Consider the following 23232-nt stretch of genomic DNA (forward strand, 5'->3'; position numbering starts at 1 on the left):
CTCGATAAGCGGTATTCGTATAATCGTACACCTGTATTAATGTGTCTCCTACGGAGTGTGATTACGTGGTTGGAGGACAGCTCCAGGGCCCGATAAGCTCCAGCGCAGGATACAAAGAGAGTCATCAGAGTACTGTGATTAACCTAAAAATTACTAGGTATTTTATAGGCTAAGATGGCTGAGATCGCCGAAAGTACTACGTAGCACCAAAGAGCAAGGCTTGGGAGCTCTTGCAAATGAACCTCATCCATCCAACCCACCTCAGAGTCCCAGATGGTGGATCTTGTTGTTGCTACGTACTCGTACGGATAGAGGCAGGGTCACTGAGAGCCACCCCAATTCAGGGGCTGAGACAGGACCTGCCCCCTAGAGCCGGAAAATCTCACCGTGTACTTGCACCACCAGGATCAGGACGTCCGTTTTGAGTTATCAAGGGCAGTACGGATTAGTTGACAACCAGAGCGCCACTGCCCTCACCTCGGAGTCAAGCGCTGTTTTGGTTGAGTCAATCAGGTGCTGCCTCCGTTCTGAAACGGCCTTGTTTCTGGCTGTTGCGAACAACCAGTGAACCACGGCGGGACTCCCTTGACCAACCAACCACCTTGACATTCAACCTGCATTCGCATCCGCATCCGCTACGAACCTGACCCCCCTACCGACCCTGTCTCTCGTTATCCTGCCGGATTCCTTGATTTCTTGGACCCGACGACTACTACTCACCATCCCCAACTCACACTCCACCAACCCTGAACTCTTTTCCAACATTAGGTAGATGGCTGTCAATTGAGGAGCCAGTCTCCCTAAAGCCTCCTCAAGCCACTGCGCTTGACACGTGCAATCCACCAAGTCCAACATGTCCCAGCAGGACGAAGTGGCCTCCCCGAGCCCTCAGGGCAAAAGGAGGTCCCTGTCAGCCTCTGACTCTGGCCGGGACACGGTACGTCAAATCCACCTATTCGTTGCGCCCTACAGTGTGGTGCGCCGTCGCACGGCGTGCTGCACAAGGGATTGGATGGCGCAGGGTGCTAATTAAACAGCCTGCCGACAACGACACGTTCGAAGATGCCGTCGATAGTTCCGTCCGATCTCTCACCAAAAGATCCGTCTCCGCGTCGAAACCCGTTCCATCTGGAGAGGCTGCTAGCGACGACGGCAGTGTCCAGCAGAAGGTGGACGAAAATAAAGGGGCAACGTCGGTAGAGACCGACGAGGTCGATGACCTCAAGGACGCAAACGACGACGCAACCGAACACGAGGACAAGCCAAAGACTCTACGCAAATCTTCGTCTCATTCCAGGGGGATCTCGAGCACTTCCAATCTTGACAACGTTAATTTGGACGACGAAGCTCCGCCAGCCGAAGGTACCTTAGTCCCCCGCCAACCTGCATGAACGAGTTGAACGTGTTCCAATCAACTGACGCCCTTCAAGAACCTAAGAGTCCCGTGGAAAAGGAACCCCCGAGCAAGACAATATCTCTGAGCAGCATAACCAGCGCCCTGCCGTCGATGCCATGGTCACCTTCTGCTGAATCCCCGTCTCGAAGTCCATTCCCTCCCGTTACCACCGTCGCGCCACCACCACCACCTCCTCCTCCCACGACGTCATCAACGGCTACCCCCGCCCCAACTCGGAAACTTACAGGCCCCTTCTCGTGGCTTTCTCGAAACTCCTTTAGCAAAGAAAAGGAAGTGCCGACAACGCAACCGTCCCCGCGTAGGAATACGGCGAGCTCCATTGCAACATTGACAAGTAATCCGGAGATGATGTTGAGCAGACTCGAAGAAGAGACGGATGGAGACGGGCATGGATCAGGCGGAGCCATGAGGAATACTCTGAAAGACAGGTTCAAGCTATTACGCATGCGTGAAGAAGCTGGCATCACATCGCCCCCAGGCGAGGAGTCCCAAGGCGACGGGGATGGCGCAAAAGCCAGGGAAGAATCCTTGGGAGAAGTACCTCCCCCCTCAACTGTACCGCAACCGGACGAGAGTCTGGCTCCTGGAACGGTATCGGGAGTGAATGCTGGCCCATCAGCCATGCCGGAGACCGAGGTCGATTGGGACCTCTGGCAGTCTGTGGTGTACGAAGGCCCAGCAGCCGTGGCCCGCACGAGCCCTGAGGAGCTCAACAGAGCCATTGCTACTGGAATTCCAAGCGCCATCCGAGGAGTCATCTGGCAGGTCTTGGCGCAAAGCAAGAACGATGACCTGGAGCTAGCGTACAAGAGCTTGGCTGCACGAGGTACAGAGAAGGACAAGGCGAGAAATAGCAACAGTACAACTAGCTCTGCTAGCAACGGCAACCTCAGTGTTTACAGCGGCGATGCTGTAAACTCGTCATCGTCGTCAGTTCACTCCGAGCACTCCGCAGGCAATGGCCAGACATCCCCCCAAAACGAAAAGAGCGTGGAGGCTGCTATGAAGACGCAAGCCGCCTCCGCGGCCGAACGAAAGAAAAGGGAGAAGGAGGACGCTGCCGCACTGCAAAAGTTGGAGAAAACCATTCGACGGGATCTTGGTGCCCGAACGAGCTTCTCCAAGTACGCAGCTGCAGCGGGACTCCAAGAGGGTCTGTTCAACGTTTGCAAGGCCTACGCTCTCTACGATGAGGGTGTCGGGTATGCACAGGGCATGAATTTCCTTGTCATGCCATTTCTGTTCAATGTGAGTCCCACAGCACGGAGGTCTCGATGAGGATGCTGACCTCGTTTTCTAGATGCCGGAGCAGGAGGCGTTTTGCTTGCTCGCGCGCTTGATGAATCACTATGGCCTGCGTGACCTCTTTATTCAGGATATGCCAGGTTTGCACATGCACTTGTACCAATTTGAGCGTTTGTTAGAAGATTTCGAGCCTGCTCTGTACTGTCACCTTCATCGCCGAGGAATTTCTCCGCATCTCTACGCCACACAGTGGTTCCTCACGCTTTTTGCATACCGTTTTCCTCTTCAACTGGTGCTTCGCATATACGACCTCATCCTGTCTGAGGGTCTCCCCGCCATTCTCCGCTTTGGAATTGCGTTGATGCAGAAGAACGCCACCACTCTCCTGGGGCTCTCTGATATGCAGCAACTGTCGGTATATCTCAAGGACAAGCTCTTTGATGTCTATATCGACAAGGATCCCAGCCAAGGGAGCATTCTGGAGAGTGGCTTCTTTGGGTCCTCCAGCTCCAGCATGGAAAAAGAGGTATACAGGGCCGACCAGCTAATCCGGGATGCCTGCGAGGTGAAGATCTCCCCGGAGACGCTGAAAGCCTATGCTGCCGAATGGGAGGAGAAGACAAAGTCCGAAAAGCAACGTGAGACTGAACTCTTTGAACTGAGGGCAACTAATCAGCACCTAGCCATCAAGGTGCGGCGACTGGAGGAGAGGGTTGAGGTCTGCGATCGCGAGCAAGCCGCTCTTGCCACGGAGCTCGTCCATACCAAGGTCGAGAACCAGGAGGTCAAGGACGAGAACGAGAGTCTCAAGGGACAAGTTCGCGAGCTGAAGGTGGTGATCGAGAAGCAGCCCCAAGAAATTGAGGAGAAGTGGAATCTCGAGCGGGACGACTTGATGAAGCGCAACCAAAAGGTCCACGAAGAGAACCAGGAACTGGAGAAGACCCTGCAAGACTTGGAGGAGCAACTCGTGCAGACCAAGATGCGTTACGCCGAGGTGAGATTTCCCCGACGTAGCCCCCCATTCCATTTATCGCATTGCCTTCCCCGGCCGGTATTACAAAGACATAAGACTGACTCTGTTCCAGATCAATTCGCAACATGAGACTCTCAACCGCAAGTGGTCCGACCTAAAGCGACAGTTTGCTTAGCTCACCCGACTCCTCTTGGCTCCCTATGATCCTCGGAGAGAATCCTTAACCCTTTCATGTATATAGAAACATCAACCTTGAAACTTCCTGCTCTGTTCAAATCTTAACGAGGCACACAGCACGTTGTTTAGTGGTGGTGGAATAGGGATTTGGCATAGGAACGTGTGCAGAACACTTATGGCTGTACGATTTGAGATTACAGAGACGTCACGGAATGAGCACAGAAAGGAACTGTTCGATTAGGCACTGCTTCATATTCAAGCGAGCGGTGTTGGGTACATAGCTCTAGGTTCAAAATGGTGGTCTTGAGCACTGCACACCATAGTTAAAGGTAGTAGTAGTAGTGAACCAGCAAGGACCTGTTAGGGAATCTGAATCTTCACAGGCAGCCTTTGCTTATTACTTAAAACCGATCACTTACCTCGATGGGATAAGTCTACCTGTTAGAGTGCATTTTGGACACGGATATGTGGGATATGGCCCGTGTCCTATCAACTCTAGACAGCGCTACCATGACATTCAAACGGAGATACAGGTTTGTCATGGAACAAACTATGAGAAGCCTTCATTGCGAGTAAAATTTTGATTTCCCTATGGATCCGTTCCGATGCCTTCGTCAAGTTCTTCATGGCTCAAAATGCCAAACCAATCGAGAAATCCTTGAACACCAATACCGAAGGGACCAGCCGTTACCGCGCTCAAAAGCAGCCACTCTACTTGTGGAGCTTGCGCTGGTAGAAGGCGAGCTCCTCACCCTCCAGGATGTAACCGTCGCAGCGGCCGGACTGGCCGGGGCGGCTGGAGACGACGGCGAACAGGCGGCCGGCCTCGAACTGCTTCTCGACGGCGCTCTCGACCTTGCCCTGCTTGGCGAAGCGGGCAGCCTGCTTCTTCTCAACGGACTTGCTCTTCTGCTCCTCCTCAGCCTCCTTGCCCTCCTTGGCGGCCTGGGCGCGCTGGCGTCTGCGGCCGATGGCCTGGCCGTAGTGGGCCTCGTACCATTGGCGGAAGGGGGCGGCGTCGATCTGGATAACGGCGGACTTGGTCAGGGTGTTGGTACGGACGAGCTCGTTGTTGGACGGGTGGTAGGCGACGCCGATGATGCGCGTCTTGCGGGTGCAGCCCTCGGATCCCCAAGCGAAGTTACCGGAGTCGAGACGCAGGGCACGGTACTTGTGGTTGCCGCCGCGGGTGCGGACGGTGTGGATGCGCTTGGCGCCAATACGGGTGTTGGCACCCTGGCGACCGGCTTCGAAAGCGCGCTTCTTCCCTGTTGACAGAGGTCAGAACGCATGGTCACTCTCAAGATTTGGAGATCCCATACGGGCTTTCGAGGTATTACGCACGGTAGTAGGAGCGCTTGGCACCGGAAGCGGAGCGCTTGTGGCGGGAGTCACGAGAGATACCCATGATTGCGAGTTCTGTGTGTTGTCCGAACGCAAGAGGTTAGCACAGGATCTTTGAGATCTTGCTGAGGGCGGTGTTGATGGGAGGCGCCCTCACGGTGACCGCGTCTGGACAGGAGTGTGGGTTGCAGTTGTTTGGGAATTGGGGAATCCGATCAAAGCAATCGAATAGCAACGATGCTTCTCGCTTGGTAACTTACCTGATGAATGTGCTGCTCACCAGGGCAATCGAATTGTCGGATGTGGGAGGAGTGAACTTTTTGGCTGAACGAAGGTGGAGGTCGAATTGGTACGAAAATTGTGGTTGTGGGCTGCGGGTTTCGCTAGCCCGGAGTACGTACCTCCTCAGGGCTTCCGGTCATGCGGGTCAAGTTTTTCCGCTCTTGTCACGTGTTGCAGATCGCGACACTTGAGCTTGCTGACAGGGGTGGGTGGGGCATGGAACGCGAGCCCAACGACCCGAAATTGTATCCGTACATGTACAAAATAAGGATGATCAAAGCGGCAGAAACTCCAGTTTTCCACTACGGATACGGAGTACGGATACATATTAAGGTATCAAACAGATCGCCCCGTTCTCTCGAAGTCACGCTCTAGGAAGTCGATGGCTTGGTGTAAAAGAGCTGGGGCCGCCGCTTTATGCCATGCTTTTGCCTTAAAGTGTGTATTGCCGAAAGATTTAAATCATCGTAACCCTCGCTGTGGAGTTGACTGAGAATCGAGGAATTCGAGAAGCTATTGGTAAAGAAAAGCGCATGTACCCGTTTGACCAGGTCGTCTGAGAAATCACGCTGGCGGGAACGGGTATTGAAGCCCTAAGCAGTGAGATGTGACTGCAATGTACCCTTGCTGATCGGGGCTGGAAGGCGCGCATTGACTGCAGATAAGATACCAGATATCTGCGTGCCACTAGAGTACAGGTCGCTGATCATCTCGTACATCTCATAGTTGAGTTGTTGGTGTTGATGGCGTCTAAGGCCCCAGGTAAGAAGCTGCTTGCGAAGGGTACGGTCGCTTATGCGCCGTAGTCCTTGGGCCTCGCGGGACGTATTGAGGGATGTGAGAATTCCGGAATGAGATACTCCGGCCTCGAATTGATCAGAAATTCCCTCTTTGAAGGGCTCGAGATCAATTTTTGATCGCATTATAGCAATTGAACTTGGGAGGTCTATTTAAGGTAGTAATAAAGAAATGCCACAGACAGCCATTGGTGGTGCGACTCGGAGTTTGTGCCGTTTTGATCACGTGCTCTTATATGTACAGTGCTTACCTGTATGTACTCCGTACTACCGTACTCGCAACGATACAACAAATGGCTGGACACACATATATTAATGCCTTTTTCATAACTTCGACCGTGGCATAGAGTTTATTCCACGCCACTTGGATTTCTCTAGAAATGCCTACCGGGTCAGTGTGGTGAATTGTTCATTCAAGGTACTTCCTGGGTTCCAGGGAAACCTGCAGTGGCTCTCACGAAGCATCCATGATTGATTGACCTTTTGATTGGCCTTTGTTTGCCCCTAATAACCCGTCGTACTCTCACACGCTCTCTTCCTCTCCCTCCTCGTAGTCCACACTACCTATGCTCGTACCATCTCCACCTTAAACCGTTGTTCCTTCTCATACATCTCACTCTGAATCTGAATCCACCACGTCGATGTCGTTCAGCAAGTTCTGCAATGGCTCGTGAAGCTCCTGCATTTCGAGCTCTGGCTGCGTGCCGAGCTCTGGCTCGGGTTCCTCCGAGACGGGTCGTATGAAGCGACATACGTGCTTGACTGCTTTGCTCTCCCCACTGATAGATTCGTCAGCCTTGAGCTCCCTACGGTCGTCTCGCCGGATAACTCCGCTCTCCACTAACAACAACATATTCATACGGGGCAGGGGTAAGTACCGTCCAAATCGAGCTGCCCGCTTGTCTCCCTCCTCCTTCAGCTCCAACAGCGACGGCCATTCAGCCAGCAGCCCAGCCCTGCGAGCAGAGAGGATCTCGTTGAAGCAACTGTCGGCGGCAAACACGATGGAGAATCTATCCCGTGGCGTCTTCCCGCCAAACAGCTCCGGCTTGCGTCGCAGCCCGCCGCCGCCAGCGCTCCCCTGACCCTCCCCAGCCGCCGGCTCCTCCGTCTTGCGCCGCTTCAGCTGCTCGACCCTCCTGCGAAGATACCTGCTGAGCTTCCTAGAGCTGCGCTCAGCCTGCTGGACGCGAAACGCCGCCAGCTCGGCAGGCGTCTGCGGCACAAAGGGCGACTTGTCGGCGCCCATGTGGCGCAGCGAGTGCGTAAGCTTCTGAAACGCCGCGCGCTCCTTGGCCTCCTGGCTGACCCATCTCTTGGACTGGGACCACGACCCGGATGGAGGGTCGGGGGACTTGTGCCCGTGGGACGATGACGATGCCTGGGAGGGGGCCTGGGTGGCTGTGTTGGTCTGCCGCCGCTGCGACGCGGGTCCCTTGGGGGCGTTTGGCGGGGGCTCGTTGTCCGGCCCGTATGGTTTGCGCAGGCCGTTGGCGAATTCAGTCGATTGGGGCTCCAGTGCCGTGTCCTGATTGTCGTGTGGACGTTGCCGTTTCACGGACATGACATTCTGGCCATCCTCGCTGGTGTTTTCTGGGAACACGGATGTTAGAGCTGAGTTGTCGGACGTCGACCCAGCCTCATGGCTAGCATCGGGCGCACCTTCGGACTCGTCATTCTGGCTTCTTTGCCTGTTTCTAGTAGCAGTCGTGCCCACGATTTGATACCTCGACCTGCCCCGCTGGGGGATTCCGGATGGGGCGCGAAAGCGTTCGTCTACTGGTTCATCAGGTTCTGGCGGTTGATCAGGGCGGACGTCAAGGGCCGTACCATCTTCCCGGTGGCTCGTGCTGGCCACAGATCTATTCCGCGAGTGGGTCGCCAAATAGTGTGGTCTAGTGTTGCTGTTCTCCCTCGAGTGCCACCTGTCTGCTCTGGCTCCCCCTTCACGCCGGATCGTTCGTCGTGAACAAGGGCGCGAGTAGCCCAGTCGATCTGCCGCGGGCCCTGTTGGCACACCGGGGATTGGCAGGGCTGGCGATGGGTATGGCGATCCAAACGGCGGCCCAAATGGTGATCCATATGCCGCTTCAAATGGCATCCAGGCGGCTGGATGTTCGCCATAGGCATAGGGGCCCTGATATGGCAGTGGCTGCGGCGGCATGAAATCCGGCACGTTGAGTTGGTTCGGCACAGGTGGGGGAGTCGGCACAGTCATCATCTCGGGATACGGGACAATGGGACGAAACGGGCCAGACGTGCCGTGGGAACTTCCAGGTAGGCTTCCGTATTCGAACATCCTGGGATCTTGGTAGTGCATCCCGTGTGCCATCTGTGGAGGCCACTGGTAGGCGAGATGAAGAGGGTTCTGCATAAGTCCGTCGTTGGCCGCAAAGGGGATAAGATTGGGGTTTATGAAGGGATTCGGGAAAATCCGACACAGGTACTGCCACATGCCGTAGACGTCGTGTGCAAGATGGCCAATGTCACCTTGAGCACTAGGCAGTCTGGGTGAACAGTAAGTTACGAAGATCCAGAGAGAGTGCCCTGCTTGCTTCACTGTACCTGTGGTCTTCTCTCTCGTACAAATGCTCAGGATGCGGGCCGAGGGTCATCTCGTTCGAGGAACTATCATACCCGTTCGAAACTCGTGTGGTTGGGTTCTGCGGCCTTGCCGCAGGAGACCCTTCAGACCCTTCAGACCCTTCAGACCCTTCAGACCCTTCAGACCCTTCATCTGACCCCTCCCCCTCGTCTGAATCGCCCACCATTCTGGGGCGATGGTCTACGCTGTAGCCAGTTGTAGGTCTGGGGAGGCCATAAGGCCCCCTGGGAGGGCTTGGGACATGCTGGTCCACGTCGGGACGGGGCACTTCTGGGCTTTGTCTGTCGTTAGCAGCCGACTGGGGCAGCGACACCTTGAGTTTCTTGGCATAGGTCGGCTTGGGGGTGAAGGTGGCGGCACAAGGGTTCATCGTGGGTGATTTTACCTCCGTCATGGCGGCGTCGGGAGAGCACGAGCGGCTCGACGATGGCGACGGGCTCGGAGGGGACGAAGGACTTAGCAAATGGGTCATGAACTGGCCTAGTAGGGGGCTCGATGAGGTCGAGGCCGTAGTCTGGAGATGCTCCTGTGGTGGAACTTGGTGGCTCACCTGCGAAGGTGAAGTTGATGCTCCATTTGAAGGGTCGGTTAGCGAGGATGGAGGCCGTGAATCAGCGATCTTTTGTTCGGATGGCTCAGATTGTTCAGAGGCCATTCTTGCAAGTTATATTGTTCTCCGGGCTGAGTATAGCAAAATGCCCCCCCGTGGGTGGCCCAGGTCGAGCGGGAGAGTTGGTCAAACGGAAGGCTGGAGATGGGATGAGGAGGTCAGTCAGCATTTTGATCTTGGGCGCAGCGAGCAGGAATAAATTTGCAGAGGTCATTACACGCGGCAATTGTACGATTGATTCTTTTGTATCGGAAACGTCTGGCACGTGGCGACCAGGTGGCCGTGGCGGAGTTGCGGGCAGTGAGGGTATCGTGGACTCGTGGTATCATGAGGTGGGAAAGGCAACATTTTGGAGTCGCGACACGAGGTGAGAGAAAATTCTTTAAGCGATAATGGATCAGTGAATAGAAGGACTGTTTGCTCTGGCAACTGGTAGGCAGCTGTTGAAATAGTTAGAACGATAGAGGCGGAAGACTTGGGAGGCATACGAAGAGAACTTTACACAGAGCCGGTATAAGTGATATCCATGGCAGATCCGCCTCCGGAGCACCGGGGGGCCGACCACGTGGATCAACCCCGAGCGCCGGCCTATACAACAGCAGTTTCGGTACTCTCCCGGTCAAGGATGAAGTCCTCCTCCCAAGTAGTTAGGAGGCAGCGAGCCCATGGTTTCAACTAGAGGAGCTCTATCACGAGTATGTGCATATTTATACGATGTATATACTCCGTGCTCAGGTAGGTCGTGCGTGTACTTGGTATGCCGGCACTTGGAAGCACTATAGCTAGCCAATCACAGGGCTGCACGAGGGGTCACCTGGAGGGGCCTCGACCGCCTTCAAGGCAGCGGAGTGATATTAATTGCCGTGAAGGATATTGTTGATATTGATTGCCGTGGAGGATATTGCTGCTGTATGGTTGCTACGCAGTCAGTTCCGAGGCGCCACCAACACTCGTGCAGTCAGGTACCTGAGTGTAAGTACCTGAGCTGGTGGAGTCTTGTCCGGGAGTACGGAGTACGGAGTACAGTGAGTGAGACCTCGGATGCATGGAGGTTCCAACAGAACAGCAGAATACATACTACATATCCTTATTTTTTGGATTAAATACGCAATACAGTTGTATCGTGCAGTAGCATCTCTTGCAATTCGCCAATGCTGCCTTCTCGCAGTGGCCTCGTGGTCGTCCCTCGGTGGCCAACGTCGAGTGTCTTCAGTCCTACTGCTCCACTGCTCTACTGCCTGTCGACTTGTCAGTCAAGGACCTGGTGACCACCGCGCCAATTGGCCAGAGTCGCGCAGGGTCCTCGCTCTCGATTTTGGAGCTCCCTCAACACTTTGACTGCTTCAAACTCCCACTTCTCCCCGTCACCACCACCCTCACTCTCGCTGCCTCACCACCTCCCAGGTGCCGCACAATCGCCATGGCCGCCCTCAAAACCCTCAAGCTGGTCAACCGGTGTATGCACGCCCCTTGTTCCATCTTTCCCATCGCCAATGGAGCCCCACTGACCTGCCACAGCGCCCAAGAAACCCCTTAAGAACCTACCCGCCTCCATCGAGCTCGACCCCGATACCACCGTCGAGGGCGTCAAGATCCTCATCGCCAAGGCTGTTCGCATCAGCGACCACAACCGCATCGGCCTCTTTGACCCCTCCACCAAGAAAACCCTCAAGAACCGCAAGGCCCGCATCGCCGATGAGGAGTCTATAGTCTCTACCGGCGAGATCCTCGTCAAGGACCTCGGTATGTCTTTTCTACTACCACCGATGGTCAATATCACCAGACAAAAAGAAAACTGACACCATCGCAGGCGTCCAGATCGGCTGGAGGACCGTCTTCGTCATCGAGTACTTCGGCCCCATGCTCATCCACGCCGCCGTCGTCGCCGCCCGCCCCTACCTCTACAAGGGCAGCCCTTCTCCCTACGACCTGTCGCCGACCCAGTGGCTCACCTTCGGCATGATCCAGCTGCACTTCCTCAAGCGCGAGATCGAGACCCTCTTCGTCCACAAGTTCTCCGCCAACACCATGCCCTTCTTCAACGTCTTCAAGAACAGCTTCTTCTACTGGGCCATCTCGGGTCTGCTGTGCGCCTACTTCATCTACAGCCCCACCTCGCTCGCCGCCTCGGCCGACCAGCCCATCATTGACGCCGTGGGCGCCGCCATCTACCTGTTTGGCGAGACGGGCAACGCCCTCGTCCACCGCTACCTGTCCTCCCTGCGCTCCGCCGGCGGCACCGAGCGCAAGATCCCCGTCGGCTACGGCTTCGGCCTCGTCACCTGCCCCAACTACATGTTCGAGGTCCTGTCCTGGGTCGGGGTCATCGTCGCCAGCCGCGACTGGACCGTCGCCGCTTTCATCACCATGGGCATCGTCCAGATGTACGACTGGGCCAAGGGCAAGGAGCGCGCCTACCGCAAGGAGTTTGGCGACCGCTACAAGAAGAAGCGCTACACCATGCTCCCCGGTATCTTCTAAGCTACCTAGGGACATGGCATGGGCCAAAGCGCATCAGAATTCATAAAAAGAGGGAGGTGGGAAGGTCAGATAAAGAGAGAAAATCGGTGCAACGTTGGGAAGCAACACACAGCCCAATGCAACAAGGGACAGCGATGAGCGGGATAAGACTAATGAACTAGAAAGGTTAATAGTACCTAATACAAGAACCCGAATTATTATCATGATCCGATCTTCGTTTACTCGTTTGCTCGTTTGCTCGTTTAGACCCCTCATGACGAGGTCGATACAGAGGCCGTCTCTGACCCCTTGGCCATGCCTGTCCCTGTGCTCGACTCGGGCTCGTTCAAGCTGCGGCTCGTATCCGACCACGCCGTGTGGACGCCCCCATCCGCGTCCAGTGCCATCATGCCGACAGCATTTACCTTATCCTGTCCATCCGTATCGTCCCGTCCTCCTCTTTTACCGGCCATGTCATCACCATCATCATCCTCCTCCACCCCCTCCTCCCCCCTCCCACAATCACTACAGCTACAACTCCCACTACTCCCCCCATCATCATCATCATCATCATCGCTACCCCCATTCGCCAACCTCACCGTCTCCTCCAGCACCAAGAACTGCCTCTCCAGCACCTCAGCCCAGTTCTGCACGTTGCCCAGCTCCTTGAGCCGCCTGGCGGCGCCGTCGGCCTCGCGGCCCAGCCTCTCCCTCTCGCGCCGCAGCGCCCCCGTCGCCGCCACCACGTCGCGCTCCTGGCGGTCCAGCGCCCGCGCGTTGTCGTGCAGCACCGCCGCGCGCGACTGCAGCTCGCGGTCCACCATGTTGCCCATCGAGGCGACGATGGCAGCGCGCGCCTCGGCGACGTGGCGCTGCGTCTCGGCCGAGGGGAGCGTCGGGTGGATGTGGTAGTGGTGTTGGTGGCTACTATTGCTGTTGTTGTGGTGGTTGGATGTGGAGGAGGGGGGCGAGGGGTGGGCGTTGGTGGTGGTTGTGGTGGGCGAGCAGATAGATGGCGGTGGGGAGGAGGGTGGGCGTGCCGAGGTGGATGTGGAAGACATGGTTGGTTCTGGTAGTATATTTTCAAGTCAAGGGTTCAATTAAGATTCGTCTACCAGCAAAAGATGTGCAAGAAGAAAAGCGATAGTCGGGAAAACAAGTTGTTGTCTAGAGGCCAAGTTGCCTCCAGAGGCATGTTCGCCATCGCGAGATGTTGTGCAGATGATCAAGCCAAGGGTGGGTGGGGTGCATATGCTAACCCCGACTCGCAGAAAAAGGTTGGGTGAAACCGCATAACTCTAAGCAAGGGGTTCGATGCGACATGGTAGCACTATAGCATTAGAAGGCCGACCCGTGCGGCTCCCTTGTGCTGGTCATCGATCAGCTATAGGTAGGGAGACAGTATATAGGGTAGTCATGGGCGATAAACTCGGGAGGAGATGATGTCCACGGATGCTGCCTACGAGTCAATATTGTCCTGTACGACGTACATACTCGCACGGGTAGCTTGACGCGCGGGGTTGTAGTGCAAACCAATCATGCAGAAAAGTGGATCCAACGAAAGATATTGGGTGTTCGTGTGAAGTACACTTATAGTAATGACCTTTACTCCGTACCTTGTGGATAATCCTAACGAGCTACGCAGAGATCTCAAATACCCAAAAACCTGCTCTCACCGAGCCATCAACACATAGCAGATGATAACGTGGAAATATATTATGCTTCCAATAGCACCCGCCCTCACACCGTCTTCAGCTCATGAACGAATCCACTTTTATACCATGTATGAATACCTGATCCATTAACCAAAGTCCGTTCCCCATGCCTCGACCCCCACTACCAACTTATATCCGTTGACCAATACGATAATGACTCCAGAATTCCAACGCCCATGCTATGCGAGAAAAAGTAGTTACACATACCTTGACATAATCTTCCCATCTTGTTTTGTCCTTGTTCAAGAGTCATCGGCAGCGTTGGGGTACCAGCCGCGTGGTATTCTATACAACACGGGCGGTCGTCGTGTCCCGCGCCGCCGTGCTCAGATCCAAGTAGACAAGGGCGTCGCCTCCAGCTAGAAGGCGCTTCTCCCTCCGTTGTTTCGTGGTTTGCCGGGTCCCATGCCAGCATTGGGACTCGTGTTGGACGATGGTCCGTTTCCACCCTCTGACGATAGTGATGAGATGGACGAGAAGGAGCTGAGGTTGGAGTGGCCCTTGCGTGGCATGCCGGGCCTGGACATGGATATTCCCGGATTCGCCATCAGAGCATCGGCCCTGTCAAAGACGTTGCCCTGGAACGCCGCTGCAAATGACGTGTTCTGTGGAGTCTTTGGCACCGTGGCCTGCATGGCCGGTCCCAATGCTGCGCTTTGCGGAGTGATGGATACCTGAGTCGGCGACATGGGATAGGAGCCGTTGGGCCGGTGTCCGTTTGCCCCGGACTCGGGGGGGCAGAAAAGGTGGTTCCAAGGCGACTGCGTAATCGCTGCGCTTGTTTGCTTCATGCTCTGTTGGATGGGCTTCAAACGCATCCTCGTGTCCAGCGGTAGTGGGAGGTTGTTGATGGCTGACCTGATCTTCTGCGCCATCTCGGCCCACGATGCGATGAAGTTGCTGCACAGGTTCCAGAAACCCTGTGATCTGGCACCGGGCTCCTTGAGCTTGATCATTGACAATTTGGACCTTATCCTTTCCGTCTGGTTGATCGTGTTGCTGCACATGCCAATCAGATTCTTCCACTCCCGAAGCAGACCACTCGGTGCACCCTTCTGTATCGCGTTTCTCAGCCCTCCCGTCAATTGGACCTGGAAATTGGGCAACGTGCGCAGCACAATATCGACAGATCTTTGGAGAGACAGGTAGATCCGGTCGAAACATGCGTCGTCCTCCGAGGTATCGGATCGAACATCGCGACTGACGACCGACGCAAATGATTCGCCTGATCGTGGCGTCCCCGACGCCATCATACCTGACTGCCCGGCGCCATTCGTGAAAGAGTCGGAGACTGGCATGTGCGTCGCCACCCTGAGATTCGCTGGGTTGTGCGTGAGAGTCCCATTGCGACTTCTCGTTCGGCCTGTCCTTTGTATTGCGGGAGGAGTGGCTAAATGTTCTCTCATCAGAGGCCTGATGGTATACCCTCCAGCGAGTGACGACGCGTCAGACGGCCGCCTGTGATGAGCATCGTTAGCGGCCACAGATGACATTGTGACACGTAGCTCCATGATACTGTTGTAGATCAACATTAGGAGTGTGCGAATATATCGTGGGTCCCCGTTATCGACAAAGGTATCAATGTTATCGGCGAGAAGCGTGCAGACATGACCGTACGCGCTTACCAGAGTTTGGCAAGCTCGGTGAACATTTTCGTTGTCACGCGATGACTGCTCGTCGTCTTTGGCGAGAGCCATGTCGTGCTTCTGGAGTTCTCGCTCAAGCTCCTCAACATGAGAGTTTGTGTTGTAGAAAACGATCTCCAAGCTCGATCTCTTTGCAGATCCAGTCAGGCTCATGAGCATCTGAATCATAGGATGGATCTGAAAGACCGAATACAGTATTCCCTTGGCGGCCTCAATGATGGGGTCGTACACTTGGGACTCGCGACGGCGCTCGGGCAGAATAGACAGCCGTCGGACATAGACGGGCCGCGGAGGATACTGTTCTGTAGGCGTTCCCGGCTCTGGTGGACCCATGGGCGCACCTTGCATTGCAGAACCATGGCTCAAGCCCCGATAATGGCTGAGACGATTGCTTGCTTCAGCCTCATCCAATGTGCCCAAATCGGAACCCTTCTTCGAGACGACCCCCATACGCCGACTTCGACTTTCCGCACGTTCTGAGCGCACAATGGTCTCGGAATTGCTGCGATGTCGCTCGTTGGCATTGCCCAGCGTCAGTGGCATGACGCCTGGACGTCTGACGGTCGTGCTCTGTTGCGAGAGCCCCCTGTAGTGCGATCGCTGGGGAATTGGAGGTGCGCGGCCCAAGCTCGGGGTTCGAAAGTCTGGGAGTTCGGTCCCACTGACCTTGATGGGGAACCGCCCACTCACTCTTCGCTTGAGAGGAGGCCGGGGGGTTTCTGTTGTTTCGCTAGACTCATAACCGGCCTGGGCCTCTGCTTCGAATCGACCGGTGAGGCTGACCTGCTTCAGATATTTCTTTATTTGTGCGGTCACTGCCACTTCATTGACCTCGGTGTCTCTCGAGGAAGTTTCGTTCGGCGGGCTCGAAACCTGGGGTCGTATGATATCCTTCGATGGGAAGACAAGAGGGTTGCCCTCGAATTTAAGCACCTGCAACGATCCCATATCGGCCAGACATAGGGGAAGCTCTCGGATATTATTTTTCCGAACAGAAAGGACCTTTAGTGAGGTCAATCTTGCAATATCCGGAGGTAGAACCTGAAGTTGATTTCGACCAAGGTCCAGGATCTCGAGAGACTTCAGATCACAGAGCTTTTTCTCGGATATTAGACACACTATTCGAATATATGTTGGTTCGCCAACTCACCGGCATTGGAAACTCGGATATCTGGTTGGCTCGAATGTTGAGGTATCGCAGCGAAGTGCATTCCGAGAAGCGGGCGGGCAGCGAGGCTATTTGGTTGTGCGACAGGGCCAAGCTAGATACGTCGCATATCTGTCAGCACCAATATCTCGGTGTACATCGGAGTGAAGGTGGTCCGGGTCTTGCTCACCGCTCCAGCTCATTCTTGAGAATATCCACAACCTCATCCGGGATAACCTCGATATTTTTCCGACTCAGGTCGACCGTTACGCCAGGCTTTAGGCTCGCGCCCACGGCGCCTGCTTCGGCTACCTGATTCTCGCTTTCTAGCGCATTCCGCATGGCATCTCGCGCCAGAGAGATGACTTGAGAAGGCGGCAGCCCATTCGAGGTAGACAGATTGGAGCTCGAGGCAGCTTTGCGTAAAGTTGGGATAGAGGGGGTTGACGTCGGGCCGTTGGAAGTGGCGGCGGAGTTGGGGACGGGGCGCCGCCCCGACATGATATTTTCAGACTTGCTCCTTGTCGTCGGCGGCGCGGAGGCGGTTGGTAATCGGTCGGGTAGATCCATGGTCGGAAGCCGGGATGGCGGGTAGACCAAGGTCGACGTATGAACCATTTAGGCGGGAATGGAGAGCCTGGACGATGGCCTCTTCCCCGTGGTTGAGGTTGAAATTCAGGCGGGCACCCACGCGGTGTAGTGATGTGCGCCTGCTGCAGTCGTGATGCTGGTTCGGGCTAGGAGAACTGGTTGGACGGTCCGCGGGCGTACATGGTGATCGGAGAGCAGCGGTGCCGCGGAGAGGGTTGAAATCGAATCTTGTACGCGGCCGCGATGTGATGAGAACCAGTCGACAATACTATTGCGCGCTTGGTCGAGCCGTTCGGTCGAGTCGTTCGGTCGTACGGACTGGGCGGCAAGGTACGGGGCTGATGAAGCTTGTTTGGTGATAGCTCTGCCAAGCCAAGGCGCGTGGGCTTGTGCAGTGAAACTCCGTCCGTCCAAGACGGCACAAGCTTCGCCAAGTCGGAAGGGCAAAAGGAAACGGGTGAGATGTCGTGGACTCAATCGCTCGAGGCACGGCTGTTGGACATGAGTCGCGGAACCGAGATGGAGACCTGACAAAAGAGGATCCTCAAGATGTTCCTGCCGCTCTGCGGCCCAACCCCCCTCAAACGCTAGTGGCATGCGCCCGGGCCACCAAGAAAAGGGGATCTACAGTAAGTGTTCCAATAGTGGCACTGTACGGATCTCCACCGCCGGGTCTCTTCTCCCGCAGGAAAACGCGAAACGCACAGTGCTGGAAAGCCTATTACCGGAGGTCTGGGATGGCAGGGCGCGTCGTGCTGGGGTTCCAAAGAGGACGTTTACAGTGTACACGACTCCACCAATGGCCCCAAGTTCCTACTATGTAATAAGTCGGGAACGAGTCAACGACACACGACACCATCAATCTAAGACTTCAAGTGCATCTCTCAACGCGACGGTCTCAGGTGACCCTACAGCCCAATCACGACCCGGTTGTCCTTGGGAACGATGAGTTCGTGGCCAGCAGTGCTCGAAGCCGTCCGTTGTTGGCTATTTCGATGAAGAACTTGGAATCAAAATGCCACCAACTCTGCAGCGGAAAAGTTCCTGCACTGACATTGGCTTCACGCTTCGCAGACAGTTCCACAAGGAGAGCTTCAGGTGAGTGAGCCCTCATTCGGGCATTTCAAACTCCTGCTGATCCGAACAGACCGTTTCAGCGCGAAATCATTGAAGCAGCTCTTGAAGGCCACGATGTATATGTGCAGGCTGCCACGTCCTTTGGCAAAAGCCTGTGCTTCCAGCTACCGGCTGTCATCGATTCCGGCAGTGAGTATTCCAACGTGTGCCCGCTGAACCCGCTGACCGTGTACTATTCAGTCACTGTTGTTGTCTCGCCTTTGTTGAGTTTGATGGTAGGGTCCAGCATGCAGTTCTCACACTCATTTCCCACTGACCATGTGACAGATCAACCAAGTACACGCCCTGAGAGCCGCTGGTATCGATGCACGCTCCCTCAACAGCAACACCCCTCTTCCCGAAAGGGACCACATCCAGCGAGATCTGGAGACGGGGCATCCCCGGACTCGGCTCTTGTATGTCACCCCCGAGCTGTGCTCCGGTCAGCGTTTTCGGGATCGTCTCAAGCTTGTCCATCAGCAAAGGGAGCTGGCTAGGATTGCCATTGACGAGGCCCATTGTATATCAGAATGGGGCCATGACTTCCGCAAGGACTTTAAGCGCCTGTCATGGTTCCGAGAGACTTTCCCCGATACTCCCATCATGTGCCTGACGGCGACTGCCAACCTCAAGGTCCGGCAAGACATCCTGAGCATCCTTGGGCTGGATGCCGAGTCGGAGCGGACCAAGACGTTCCTCATGAGCCCACAACGACACAACCTTCACCTGGAAATCAGATACACCAAGGATGAGGATGACAACCGCCTATCCGACTTTTTGCGCTGGATCCGAAGCGTCTACAACCGTCGGCGGGTGGATGCACGAAAAGCCGAGCTCGACCAGGTCGGCGAGCGCCCCGAGAATGTGCCCGGCATCATTTACACCACCTCACGCGACGAGTGCGAGTCTCTCTCGGCCGCCCTGCGTGACGAGGGCGTCGGAGCCCGCCCGTTCCACGCAAAACTGCCCAAGGAGGTCAAGGAAGAGACGCTGTCCAAGTGGATAGACAACGAGCTGGGATATGACATCATTGTAGCCACGACTGCATTTGGCATGGGCATTGACAAGGACAATGTCCGCTTCGTGGTGCACTGGCGGCTGCCCAAGTCGTTTGAGGGATACTACCAGGAGGCGGGGCGTGCAGGGCGCGACGGGAACGCCAGCTACTGCTTTCTCTACTACAGCCGCGAAGACCTGGAGCGCAACACGCGGATGATCAGAAGCGACTCCAGGGACAGCGCCAACATGGAGGCGCGCCTACGCAGCCTCCAGGCGCTCGCACTGTACTGCGAGAACGTCGAGCAGTGCCGACACGCGGTCATCTGCAAATACTTTGGGGAGACGGCGACGCCGGACTGCGATTACGCGTGCGACTGGCACAAGGACGCGGATGAGCTTGAGGCAAGGTTCATGAGAGGGCTTGCAAGCACCGAGTTTGTGAGCACACAGGCGATGCAGGGGACCTACGATGTGTCGTATGATGTGTCGTATGATGATTGACGAGAAAACGGGAGTAACCCACTGCGTAGGCGTTTGTATTTTTATTGCACCAAGATTCTGTATGATTACTAGTTCCTGGTGGATGTAAGTGACCCGTCATCATCCTTGTTGGGCGACGGCTGCGATGGGATGCCAACCAGCATGATGCCCCATGAATGAATACTTACCGGGGAATTTTGTAAGAATGGAGCGAATACCAAGGCAGTAGTAATATTATGAATAACAAGTCTCGAATAAGTCTGGGGCAGCCACTGCCGAGGTCAGCCTACGATCTAGGTACGAATACGTGAGAGGTCCCCAGCTTTCGAGGCGCCAAAAGCAAATGTGGAGGAGCTTCCGAGCTGCATATCCAAACTCCTCGGCAATTGGCACATCTCTCTCTCTCTCGCCCCATCATCTCTCCACCACTCACAACAACCAAGGCAATACCAGGTATCATTTAAACCACCTCAATCGCAATTAAAAGCCTGGATTCTCGCCCTACCTCCAGCATTCTACCAACCTTCCCGTGGATCTCGCCTTCGTCCTCAATTCCATCTAGGCGACGACTCGTCTCCAGCAAATTCTCATCCGCAACCACCCATTCAGCCACAACCCACTCCCACCCTCTTCCTGCCGCCGTCTCCCCCCGTGAGACTCAGAACCAGCAACGGCCTCAATGGACGCCGCCACCGTCACCGAGTTCACCCCGCCCGAGGGCTTCGGGGCCGCCCTCTTCTCGTCTGTCCTCTTCTTCTTCCTCTGCCGCGCCAGCCTCCCCTGGGTCGTGCCCGGCAGCTGGGGGTGGGCGGCCGCCTCGGCGCTGTTCCCCGGCGGGGCCGAGTGGTACCGGTACGTCGTGGGGGCCATCTTCTGGCCCACGGTGCTCATCCATACGGCCGAGGCTGTCATCTTCGAGCGCGTGCGCCTGCGGAGGTACAGCGTGCCGCGCGGGTCCAGGGTCTGGTGGCTGTGGCTCGCGAGCTGCTGGGTCGAGGGCGTCACCAGCTTCAAGAGGATCGACCGCCTGGCTAAGCGCGGCCAGGCCAGCAAGAAGAAATGAAGAAGGGGGGGGAGGTGGGGTGAGGCGTCGCTGTGTGTTTCTGCGGTTCAGACAAGAGTTCCACCAAGCATTCATGTTTGCTGGTGGGAGCTGTCAGCAGTCATAGGTAGTAAACGGAGGTGTAATACCACTACGCAGTTTTGAACTGTGATTTAGAGCAAAGTTACTCGTGTCTTTCCGTGCCACTGGTGAAGAGGTTGTTGCATACTATAAGAGCCAGTGGTTGGGAAGGAAAGCGAGATATCAAACAACTACCAGTAGAGGTATAGTATAATAGCTACGTATATAGGGAGGATATAAAAATAGTGAGGGGTACAATAGTCACTTATTATATATCATAATATACACACGGATATATATACAAATATGCATAGAATATATGTATTATGATGATGGGGCCATGATCTTTCTGCTGACCAGCTTGAGGAGATGCTCGCATAATATGATGAGAATGTCAACATCAGCATACCAGACGTCGTAGATATTAATAGTGCGAGGAAGGCATTGGGTTTAGGACTTTATTTTGGTTTCTTAATAGACTCCCAATAAACAATCGATATCTCAATATCTGAGTGGTTTCACTCATCCCAGAACTCCGGGTATCATTGCAGAAAAGCAGGCCCATAACAAACAACCAGCTGAGCTCCCCCCCCTTTCTAAACCCCCCACGAATCCGTCAATTCCTCACAGAAATGACCCCAATGTCCATCCCCGCCTCCGCATCGTCCGGCCGGCGGCTCCCCCACTCCATCAACCCCTCCCAGTCCTGCGCACGAACCTTGGCCTCCAGGCTCAAGTAGTGCTTCCCGCAGCAGCCAAGGGCAAGGTGCGAGAGGGCTTTGCAGAGGCCCACAGTGTACCGCTCCCCCGCAGCCGCGTACTCCCTCCGGTATTCGCGGAGGCGCTGCAGAGACCTCGGTACGGGCCACCAGACGAGCTCCGGCGCCGGGGACGTGGTGGCGCCAGAAGTGCCGGGGCCACCAGTGAGGGCCACCTCGGGCCTCTCTGCCAGCTGCTCAAGCACTTTGTCCTTGCCCTCTCGCATCAACTTGCGGAGGTCCTCGACGACGAGCCGCGTGGCCTGCCTCGGGACGTGAACCCTGTCCTCCCTCACCTCGCGGCAGATGCTCAGGGCCACCGAGATGCAGAAGCGGCGGGACCTCTCGAAGCCCCTCCTCATCCCCTGGAGGACCTCCATCTGGTTGGCCGTGGTCCGCCCGTCCGCCTTGGACCTCTCGCACTCGGTGCCCCTGCGGAGGCAGCGCCGGCAAGGACCGCTTCCCTCGCGGTGGCACTTGACGTGGACCCTCTTGCAGGCGTCGCACGAGTCGAGGACGCAGATCCTCTTCTTGGCCTCCTGGGGTTCGCGGGTCGGAGACCGGCAAGGGGGCACAGCAAGGCCGCTAGAAGGCTTGGGGTCAGAACCGTGGGGGGCTCCAGGGGGCCAGGGGGGGGAAGGGTTGACAAACCTAGGGGCAAACCCGTCGGAGGCTTCTAGGCCGAAAAGGTGGGAAGGCACTGTAATGAACTGGGTGGAATCCTGAGCCCACCCCGCCATGGGACTGGCCCCGTCCCAGTTGACACCAGTCCCGAGGTCGAGAGGTGCGTTCTGGTCCCCCAAGGTCGAGAGATTGGGGTGGGGGATACCAGAGGGGACAGGGTCAGAGAAGAACCCAGAAGAGAACTCAATGGGTTCAGAGAGACCGAAGAGGAACTCAAAACTGGGTTCGGGAAACCCAAAGGCGGGGGGTTCAGAGGGGAGAAACCGGGGAATTTGGGCCGCAGACGCCGATGTCTGCTGGCCAGAGAGAGCTTGTGTAAACCCGGCCGAAGAAGAATAATTCGGCAGGATTTCTTCGTCACCCAAGGCCGGGGACGCGAAGTGATTCCCACTGCTCCATGTGAGGTTTCGGAGCAGAGATGGGGAGTCAAAGTCCCCCGAGTTGTTGTTGCTGTCGATGTCCTCCATTGTGCTCGGGGGTCCCATAGGCTCCATCAGGTCTGTGTTGCCAACGTATGAATGGCTCGAGGAAGTAAGCTAAGTGTGTGTGTCCTCTTTCAAAACAGACTGGTGGTGCTGACCTGGGGAAAAAAGACTGGGCAGGACCTGGAGAAAAGGACCCTTTATATAACAGGAATTGTCGGGACATAGACTTCTAGGGCTGAAAATCATCGATCCTATGTGCACTATTCATACCTTGATGTCCTCACTTACATGGAAATACAGATAACAAATCATTTTGGGAACTACAATATGTCAGGGTGGCTGCGATAGACTCGTAGTTCCCTAGCAACCGTATCTGCCACACGGGCTAGCTTGTGGAAGGCGCCCGCTCTGTAGCTCCAGAACCAAAGCTTTCTGGTAAGGCAAAAGGGTCATCAATATCAAAAGGCCAATTATGTTCGCGGCTACAGTGTAATATAATGGAATTTTCCAACGTGGCGTTGCGAAGTTCCGCTAAGAAGGCAGTCCATATGTCATATTAGGGGGGGCTGGGAGTACCATGACACTCCAATCTCACAGCCGCTATTTTGGAAAAAAATGAAAAGAATATTGGGCTC

The 23232-nt window shown here is 55.6% G+C and overlaps 8 protein-coding genes across 8 annotated transcripts; 3 read left to right on the forward strand and 5 right to left on the reverse strand.

Moving 5' to 3' along the window:
• Positions 1-853: 853 nt before the first annotated feature.
• ACO1O0_006413 (rab-GTPase-TBC domain-containing protein) lies at positions 854-3813 on the forward strand (the record flags this gene model as incomplete). Its single annotated transcript, XM_083195806.1, has 5 exons — positions 854-937; positions 1038-1362; positions 1431-2665; positions 2718-3659; positions 3751-3813. 5 exons carry the CDS (start codon positions 854-856, stop codon positions 3811-3813), a joined length of 2649 nt encoding a protein of 882 aa, XP_083048822.1.
• A 713-nt stretch (positions 3814-4526) lies between these two features.
• RPS8A (40S ribosomal eS8 domain-containing protein) lies at positions 4527-5223 on the reverse strand (the record flags this gene model as incomplete). The annotated part of the gene is made up of 2 exons (XM_083195807.1): positions 4527-5083; positions 5160-5223. 2 exons carry the CDS (start codon positions 5221-5223, stop codon positions 4527-4529), a joined length of 621 nt encoding a protein of 206 aa, XP_083048823.1.
• A 1628-nt stretch (positions 5224-6851) lies between these two features.
• Positions 6852-8071, reverse strand: ACO1O0_006415 (uncharacterized protein; the record flags this gene model as incomplete). Its single annotated transcript, XM_083195808.1, has 3 exons — positions 6852-7831; positions 7901-7929; positions 8019-8071. The coding sequence occupies 3 exons, from the start codon at positions 8069-8071 to the stop codon at positions 6852-6854; spliced, it is 1062 nt and encodes a 353-aa protein (XP_083048824.1).
• Positions 8072-10873: 2802 nt separating this feature from the next.
• On the forward strand, positions 10874-11934 carry TSC13 (trans-2-enoyl-CoA reductase (NADPH) TSC13; the record flags this gene model as incomplete). Its single annotated transcript, XM_083195809.1, has 3 exons — positions 10874-10910; positions 10972-11196; positions 11264-11934. 3 exons carry the CDS (start codon positions 10874-10876, stop codon positions 11932-11934), a joined length of 933 nt encoding a protein of 310 aa, XP_083048825.1.
• Positions 11935-12185: 251 nt separating this feature from the next.
• ACO1O0_006417 (uncharacterized protein) lies at positions 12186-12737 on the reverse strand (the record flags this gene model as incomplete). The annotated part of the gene is made up of 2 exons (XM_083195810.1): positions 12186-12344; positions 12513-12737. The coding sequence occupies 2 exons, from the start codon at positions 12735-12737 to the stop codon at positions 12186-12188; spliced, it is 384 nt and encodes a 127-aa protein (XP_083048826.1).
• Positions 12738-13987: 1250 nt separating this feature from the next.
• Positions 13988-16991, reverse strand: SOG2 (RAM signaling pathway protein-domain-containing protein; the record flags this gene model as incomplete). Its single annotated transcript, XM_083195811.1, has 4 exons — positions 13988-14949; positions 15145-16369; positions 16425-16536; positions 16612-16991. The coding sequence occupies 4 exons, from the start codon at positions 16989-16991 to the stop codon at positions 13988-13990; spliced, it is 2679 nt and encodes an 892-aa protein (XP_083048827.1).
• Positions 16992-20286: 3295 nt separating this feature from the next.
• On the forward strand, positions 20287-20670 carry ACO1O0_006419 (uncharacterized protein; the record flags this gene model as incomplete). The annotated part of the gene is made up of 1 exon (XM_083195812.1): positions 20287-20670. The coding sequence occupies one exon, from the start codon at positions 20287-20289 to the stop codon at positions 20668-20670; it is 384 nt and encodes a 127-aa protein (XP_083048828.1).
• A 676-nt stretch (positions 20671-21346) lies between these two features.
• On the reverse strand, positions 21347-22639 carry ACO1O0_006420 (Zn(II)2Cys6 transcription factor domain-containing protein; the record flags this gene model as incomplete). Its single annotated transcript, XM_083195813.1, has 1 exon — positions 21347-22639. One exon carries the CDS (start codon positions 22637-22639, stop codon positions 21347-21349), a length of 1293 nt encoding a protein of 430 aa, XP_083048829.1.
• Positions 22640-23232: the final 593 nt, after the last annotated feature.

The sequence above is a fragment of the Amphichorda felina genome, assembly GCF_050947745.1.
Source record: "Amphichorda felina strain 45539 chromosome Unknown scaffold_6, whole genome shotgun sequence".
Classification (NCBI taxonomy): domain Eukaryota; kingdom Fungi; phylum Ascomycota; class Sordariomycetes; order Hypocreales; family Bionectriaceae; genus Amphichorda; species Amphichorda felina.